The 8,705-nt window shown below is 42.4% G+C and overlaps 1 protein-coding gene and 1 pseudogene across 1 annotated transcript in view; one reads left to right on the forward strand and one right to left on the reverse strand.

The window, feature by feature from the left end:
- The window catches only part of LOC126490363 (zinc finger protein 844-like), a 22,589-nt gene extending 15,562 nt beyond the window's left edge, over positions 1 to 7,027 (reverse strand). Inside the window, exon 1 of the mRNA XM_050125264.1 lies at positions 6,666 to 7,027. Within this exon, the coding sequence (XP_049981221.1) occupies positions 6,666 to 7,027 (362 nt within the window). The remainder of the gene's footprint in view (positions 1 to 6,665) is intronic.
- Positions 7,028 to 7,745: 718 nt separating this feature from the next.
- Positions 7,746 to 8,263, forward strand: LOC126490364 (zinc finger protein 431-like; annotated as a pseudogene).
- The last annotated feature ends 442 nt before the right edge of the window (positions 8,264 to 8,705 follow it).

Consider the following 8,705-nt stretch of genomic DNA (forward strand, 5'->3'; position numbering starts at 1 on the left):
TTCCAAACCCAGTATTCACCTTTTAGTCTGGCCTAAGGTATCCTCCTTCCTAAATGCCTACTCCACATTAAAATTATGAGTGCTGTTTGCCAAAAATTAGTGCAGTGTAAAGGGATCTAAATCTAAAATTTTTAACATATGCATTAAACCCAAACACTTTACAGCATGTATCAAACCTTTTCCAACATAAGCAGTTACAAATATCATTAGATCAATTTCAGTAAGAGTACAATGACATACATTGTTGTTACTAAATACCACCAGTTCCAGTCTCTGAGCAACAGTGACAGGAACCCCAATCTTACCCCTTCTTAAGTGAAGAGGCGTTAATATTTTAATTAAAATGAGTTCTGTGTCCCAAGGATTATAACAGATGTTTAGCCTGCATCTCAGCTTCAAAGCAAACCAGAGTTCAAACTGTAGAGGCAGTTCAGCATTTGTGCTTCAGGGCAGGTGGGATTCCTGGATGAGGTGAGCTAGATTCAGCTATCTGAAGCACATCCTGGCACTTATCTCAGGCGGGTCTCTCTGGACTCTGGAGGCAGGATGACACCCTGCAGAGTGGTGTAGCAGGTTCTGTTGTCTGGCACTCTTCTCCTTGGGGGCAGGGAAGGCCGGACCAAGGACCTCTCCGCAATCGCCTCTGGAAGTCCTCTGTGGTGTCTGCAGCCTCGACTCAGGTCCAGCTTTTATTTTCTTTCTGTGAAAAAAAGCATAAACACATCCTCGACCCCAAATATATATAGGTCGGGTTTTTTTTTATAATGCATTGCAAGGGCTTTTTTACCTTGCCTTAGCAAAGGTCAGCTTGGTGTTATCAGGCCAGATCCGTTTGCATCTGGATCTGCTTGCAACTTCCATGAGTTGCTCTGAAGGAGCCCTGCCATGCTCCACAATCTTTTTTTTTTTTCATTAGCCATATATGCAGTTCTTCCATTGGAAGAGCCATTTGTAAAGTTTTAACATAAAATCCTTTAAGAGATTTTTTGCTATAACATTAGCAAAATACAGGTGTGTAAATTGTAGCAATGATCTGGGAAAAGATTACTGGTTTTGGCCTTTGAATTGAGCAAAGGCAATTGTCCAGGAATCCATCTTAAAATTATCAATGAATCTATTATTTAGTATAAGAAACATTGATCATAGTCAATATTTTATCAAACCATTTTTTAGATGTTATCCTGTCCTTTGTACCAGACAGGCTACTGTTCTAAATTAAGAGTTTAATGTCTTAATTGGCAAAACTGGGAAGGTTTAGCCATAAACAGCATTTTTTATAAAACTGTTGTAGAATAAGTTTTATACTTAATATACACATTTGCCATAGCTGAATTATAATTAATATATTGTATTTGTTGATTATCTGTTAGGCAGCTGTTTTAAGCTCTCTGTTGGAAACTGTTTTTTGTAAGAATTTTACCTAGCAGCTCAAGGTCTCCCATAAGAATATTAGAAGTAGGGCTTTAACCATTGAATATCTAATTAAAAGTTTGTAAGTTATCCTCCTCTTAAGCTGTAAGTCTGCCTTGCAAATAGGAAAGTGGAAAAATGAAGCATTTTTTAACTAATAATGCTGGTCTCATTAGACACCAACATGTAGAAGAATGAAAATAGATCTATATCCATCTCCATGAACAAAATTTAAGCCCAAATGAGCCAAAGGCCTCAGCATATAAAAATTTATGTTGAACCTCACAGAGAGAAATTTTTTTGAAGCACACCTTGCCACATCGTAAACTCAGTCTCAGTGGCACAAACATTGTGAGAAACCATAAATTAGATCTCCTGAATTGAGAGCCTTTTGTATAACAAGGCTATAGAGTGGGGAAAGATCTTTACTTATCATAAACCCCTTCCAAAAATATATGAAGAACTCAAGAAATTAGTTATTAAAATTTAATCCAATAAAAATATTTGTTATAGACCTAAACTGAAAAACTCTCAACAAAAGAACCCAAAAATGACTGAGAGACACCTAAAAAATGTTTGAATATAACCTCCTTTAACTGTCAGAGAAATGTAAATCAAAACTCTGAGATTTTACCTTATCCTTGTAAAAATGACCAAGATTAAAAATTATTGTAACAACCTATGCTTAAGAAAACGTGGGTAGGGAAAACACTCGCTGGAAATGAGCTGCAGCCCTTGGCGGCAGCGGCAGTGCTGGGAGCGGTGACCGGTGTTGGAAGTGCATACTGACACAGTCATCCCTATATCACATACAGCATTGAAAAACCTGAACAAATCCAGACTCTCCCAGCAGGAAGAGAAAAATCAAAAATCCAGGATTAGCCAATGAGGGCACCAGACCTCATTCCAGATGGTTGTGAGCCACCACGTGGTTGCCGGGAATTGAACTCTGAACCTCTGGAAGAGCAGACAATGCTCTCAACCACTGAGCCATCTCTCCAGCTCCCCCAGCGGGAAGAGGAGAATCAAAAATCTAGGGCTAGCCTGTTCAGCAACCCTGCACCAGGAACTAACTCAATACAAAACCAGACTGCAATCTTGAAAAACTAGTTTTCCACCTGCAATTATCACAGTACTGTTTTAGGAACTAGCTGATTATGACCCTGGGAGTGGTCCCGAGAGGCAGGGAGCTGCACCTCTGGGACCATCACTGGGTTTTTGAAATTTTTATGACCTTTCTGGACCACGGGGCTGTGGTCTCTTCTCAAAAATTCTTTTTTCCCCCGGTCACTTGGGGTAGAACTCCTCCCCCACCAACCAAGGCCATGTGCAAGCAACCTCAGCAAGGACAGTCTTTGGCGAACCATGAGGGGGCCGTGCCCTCCCAAGACCTGAGTGAGAGTCTCCCCAGCAGTGAGGGACCTCCATTATGTAAAATTAGGCAAATATCTACCTCAAAACTTAGCAGTAACCCTTTTTGGGCCCAAATACAAAGTTGTTTAACCATACCACAAGGGCACGTGCTCAGCCATGCCCACAGCAGAACTACTATATCATAGCCAGAATCTGAAAATAACCCAGATGTACCTCTTTTACATCTAGGATAAATGAGACATTATCCTTTTAAAATATCCATGAATACCACAAAATATCCTGGAATAACTTTAAGCAAGCAGGACAGAAGTTTTTGGGTCCGTCATCTCTGCCTGTGAAGGCGGAAATGTTTTTTACTTTTAACCATTATCACTTGTTTAGAGTATAACTCTGGCCCTTGATAAACTTAAGAACTCAGCATTCCATCCTGAAGCCACACCTGGCAGCAGGAAAGAACCTCAAGCTGAAACATTACGATTCCCACCCAAGAGCGGGCCGTACAAATGAAAAACTTGTCGGATAAGAATTTTAAATCTTGAAAGATCCCCTACTTTCTTGCGAAAGCAGAAGAAACACAGCAAAAATGACAATTTCACTGAAAGCAGTTTACGGATTCAGTGTAAATGTCCATTAAAAATTATAGCAACATTTCTCACAGAACTCACATATAGATTTTATGTAAATGTTCATTAAAATTATAGCAAAACTTTTCACAGAACTCGAAAGAACAATATAGAACTCAAAAGAACAATCCTCAACCTTATATGAAAGAAATAAACACTCAGGATAGCCTAAACAATTCTAAAAATCCTCTGAATGCATCACAATCTTTGATTTTAAAATTTTTTCTACAGAAACACAGTACTGAACTTAATCTACATTAGATATAAACTTTTACACCTACAAACTAAAGATTTTTGACCAAGAAGCAAGATTTTTAAAATGGAAAAGAAGCATATTTACTGTCCTAAATGCAGCTGCAGCTTTTTGAGTCTTGACTCCTTTATAGCAAACCTGCCTGTCAGCTTTCGCTCCATGTGGCAGGCCATGTGCTCTCTAGCCCTAGCAGCCAGCCTGCTTGGCAGGAATAGCTGTGTGGATTGTATCCTAATTTCTCCCATCTCGAGGGACTCCCTTTTGAGTCCGCAAGCAAACATATAAAGCAAACACATAAATCTCTGTTTTTGACTCTTACTCCTCTGTCCCTGAGTGAATGCTTAAATTCCTGTATGAATTTCTCTTCCTTTGAAAGTGATTGTCTCACCCCTTGTGGGACGACGGTGACCTGCGCCTACCTCCCGTCATGCCATCTGTCCGAGTACTACAGCCACAGAACCTTCTTTTTTCTTCTTGTTGTCATCCTGGGACTGCGCGATGTCGTCCGATAGCTAACCATACTCCGAGTCACTGGTTCGGGCGCCACTGTGGATTGCATTTGGGGGTCTGGGTTACTCAGTCTAGGGGTTTGTAACCCACCCAGCAATCAAGTTATTCCAGGGTTTCGGAGGGGCGCTACCTGGAAGGGAATGAGCTAAGACAGAAGAAGGAGGCCAAGCAGATTTGTCAAAGCCTCCGGTTTATTAGGGACGGGTTACAGTTTATATATGGTAAGGAATGGGGGGCAGGGTAACTGGATCTCGCCGGGTGGTTCCGGTCACGTAGGCTAGGTTACATTCGGACGGGTAGGCCAGAAGTCACAAGTTGCCACACCTGGTTCCCTGGATAGCTGGAATGTGAGGCGGATTCTGCTAACTGATAAGTTAATTGGGTGAGGGGCATTCTGCAGACTCCCCAGGGTGATGGTTCCTGTAATGATTGGGGGGAAATGGCTCCTGACACTAAATGGAAAGATTACAGGCTTTAACCAAAAGATGCGGTGTCCATCTTTTAAAAGAAACCGACTAAGGTAGCATCACTTCTAGATTTTATCATTTATGCATTTCCTAAAAGACCCCAGAATGTCAATGTCAATTTTGGCAAGAACCTCTTCGTGGCCAAGTGTTATACATTAACATTGTGTCCGGAATGGAGGCATGTGCAAAGAAAGGCAGTAAGACTAACATCCGAAAGAAGTCAGGGGCTGCGGCTGAGGCTCCGTGGTGGACTGCTGGCCTCGGATGCACAGCTCCCTGGTTTTGATGACTTCATCTTAAGAACAGATCTATCTTTGTTATAAGGTCAGCATAAGTTAATTTCTCTTGGTAGCAACTTTCCAGTTGCCCATGCTTTAACCTGTTTCTGGAATTTGACATGCTCCCCACTCTACAGAGTTTGACCAACAGCTTTATTGTATCCTGATAAGATGTTCTATCAAATAGTTTTGGAATGTTCAGTCAAGTTCCTACGTAACCAAATACCTCTAGAAATTCCCCCAATCCTTGAAAATCCCCCGGTGTTGTAGTTTTTCTTTTTAACTAAATAACCCCACTTCTGTGTTTGATACATTTTTCTCAAACCCAACTTAAAGAGATAGCCCTTTCTAACATTAAATAAAAATTGCTTATAAACCAAAAACTGTGGGTAATGGTCTTTCCTCTCTTTAGGTGAGATTAACAATTCCATCCTCAGAAGGGCATAAGCGAGGTATGGCAGCTATGCCTGTTATTCCAACAACAGGAAGCAGCAGTGGGAGGCTCTGGAATTCGAGGTCATGCTGAGTTTGAGGCCACCCTAGGGTTAACTCTGACCCTGTCTCAGAATAAGCAAACAAGAAAAAACAGTTGGAAAGGAAATTCTGGAAACCTTTCTCCACCAGGACAAGTTACACTGTGTAACAAACCACACATATAAGAAATGCCCAGGATAAAAGAGAGATGATATTATGAAAATAACCTATAAAGGGTCAGGAGCTGGGGGGAAAGCAGGCTCGCAAGCTCACAGGGAAAATCACCTTTACTGTGCAAAGCATGAAGCCCTGAGTTCAGTATGGAAGATTGTACAGATTAAAAAAAAAAAAAAAGGTGTCAAGGGTTTGATTGAACCGATGGTCAAAGCATTTGTCAAAAGATGGTCCACTGCTGGGACTGATGGAGCATGTGATCAAACCGGACTCTCTGAATGAGTCGGACAAGGAGGGCTGACTGAGAAGCCAAGGACAATGGCACTGGGTTTTGATCCTACTGCATGTACTGGCTTTGTGGGAGCCTAGTCTGTTTGGATGCTCACCTTCCAAACCTGGATGGAGGGGGGAGGACCTTGGACTTCCCACTGGGCAGGGAACCCAGACTGCTCTTTGGACTGGAGAGGGAGGGGGAGGGGAAGGGAAATGGGAGGAGGTGGAAATTTTTAAGTTAAAAAAAAAAAACTAAGTTTAAGATCCAAGGCATCTTAAACTTCTGATTTAAAGAAATTTTATGTAATAAATTTGTGTTGTTTATAAAAAAAAAAAAAAAAAGATGGTCCACTGAAAAAGTGTTTGGAGACGCCTGATATCCTGTGTCTTAGTGATGAAGGGATTTTAAAGTCCTCCACAACGGAAAGGCCCAGAGGACAAGCCCTTCATTAATCGTGTAAGATGCCAAATGTTGAGAAGAGCACTGCAGACAGATCCTACACCTGAATGTTCAGTGCCAAGTGCAGAACTTCTAGAAGACACTACCGAAACCAGGGCTCTCCAAGTTCAGCAAAATTGACTTCCCTGACAGCAGTAAACACAGCACATGCCCGCTCATTTCCTAGTGACTTCAACAAGGCTGTTTCTAACCACAAACGTCCTCCCTTCTCCGAGCCTCACTCCCCACGTGTTCCGGCGCAGACCTCAGGAAGTTATGCAGAGTTACAGGGACAGCAGGAACCTCGCGGGGCACCGTTTCTACAGCTCAGGGATCCGGCAACAGGCCCCACAGCTCCTCCACTTGTAGAGATGGCAGCCCTTCACTCACCATGGCGCAGATTGTGAGCTCTCCCGGTTCTCTTCACAGCTTCCAGTAGTGGGTGACAGGGCAGCACACGGAGCCACAAGAGCCTCCCTCCGCCGGTGTGCAGATTGCACCTTGGCGGATTGGAAATGTCCTTGCAGATTGACTGGAGGGTGGCTTTGTAGGCTCTGGTTTGCCAGTGAAGTCTGAGTGACAGGAGCAGCTCCCTTAGGAACAGAGTGTTGCGAAGGGACACAGCCCAACGGTATCCAGCCCTGGCTTCCATCCCAGGCACAATACTGTTCCAGACCTGCATTGCAGCAGAACTTGCATCTGGACTGCAAAATCGTCCTTGCACTTCTTCCTCCGGGGCATACACAGATCATTACTCAGTGTGCAGTGGAGCAATCCTCCTGCCTCAAAGCTGAAAGGACCCTCAGACCACGTAGGTCAAATTTAAACCACCTGCTTGATATTCACAAGGTCTCAGCAATTTCGAAAAGGCATGACTAGGACTGCTCACCAACAGGACACTTGCCTAACTTTCCGTGTAATGACTGGATTGCTTTTACTCCGGATTACTCATTAGTGCTTGCTTCTGTGAATTAAATGCACAAGCCATTATGGAAGAACATGTTTTTTTCCATATCTGGACTGTCCTGGTGATTGCATACAGCTTGAACTCATGAGAGTTTGACACATGTGACCTTTCTTAACCATTAGATTAAATTGTCTAGGGCTATGAATAAAGTTGGCTATTGAATGAGACTTTAGTCTGCCTCAGTCACCTGCTCCTTGCCCCCAGTTGCAATGCCTCTCTAGTGGGTCACAGCAGTGTGCCAACACAATCTCCAAACTTTTGCTTTTAAAGGAAGGGTCTCACATGATCCAATGCTTTTAAAATTAGAGCAGTGATAGCTATATAGTGTCAAGGTGAACCCGTTTAAAATGGGGGATTTCGAGGAAGTCAGAAGTTGCCAATGTGTGCTGCCTCTTGGGATCCCTGTAAGAAGATCATGGTTGAGCTCTGCCAGTAGGCTGTGGTGAGCTAAGTGCATCTGTCATTCAAGAAGGAAGACTGGCAGACCAGGAATGCAGTGACCTATTGATGATGCGCACGTGAACTTCACTCAGGAAGAGTGGGCTTTGCTGTATCCTTCGCAGAAGAGTCTCTACAAAGATGTGATGCTGGAGACCTTCAAAAACCTCACGGCTATTGGCTACTATTGGGAAGATCATGATATTGAAGAGCATTCTCAAAGTTCTAGAAGTCACAGAAGTCAGTTTGAAAGGCATGAAAGAATTCATATGGAAGAGAAGCCCTGGGAAGGTATTCAACATGATGAAGCCAATGCATTTCACAGTCGACTATCAATACATTAAAACACACACACACACACACACATACTGGAGAGAAACCCTATGAATGTAATCAGTGTCATAAAACGTTTTTAGGGCATAGTTACCTTCAAAGGCATAAAAGAATATATAGTGGAGAGAACCCCTATAGATGTAATCAATGTAATAAAGCATTTACATGTTTCAGTAGTCTACACAGGCATAAAAAGACACATACTGAAGAGAAACTCTTTGAAGGTAATCAGTGTTTAAAAGCCTTTTAACATCAGAATCTTCTCCAAATACATAAAACAACACATATGGGAGAGAAAGATTATCAATGTAATCAATTTGGTAAAGGCTTACATATCACAATGGTCTTTGAAGGCCCAAAAGAACACATACTGGAGAGAAACCATATGAATGAGTCAGTGTGGTAATGCCTTTGCAAGTCACAGTAATCTTCAAAAACATAAAAGAAGACATATGGTGTGGGAAGTCCTTTGTATATGTGTTGCTTCTATTGGTTGATAAAGAAGCTATTTTCAGGGGCTGGAGAAATGGCTCAGAGGTTAAGAGCACTGACTGCTCTTCCAGAGGTCCTGAGTTCAATTCCCAGCAACCACATGGTGGCTCACAACCACCTGTAATGAAATCTGGTGCCCTCTTCTGGCCTGCAGGCATACATGCAGGCAGAACACTGTCTACATAATAAATAAATCTTTA

The sequence above is a fragment of the Alexandromys fortis genome, unplaced genomic scaffold, assembly GCF_014885135.2.
Source record: "Alexandromys fortis isolate MF-2015 unplaced genomic scaffold, M_Fortis_MF-2015_v1.1 scaffold_243, whole genome shotgun sequence".
Classification (NCBI taxonomy): domain Eukaryota; kingdom Metazoa; phylum Chordata; class Mammalia; order Rodentia; family Cricetidae; genus Alexandromys; species Alexandromys fortis.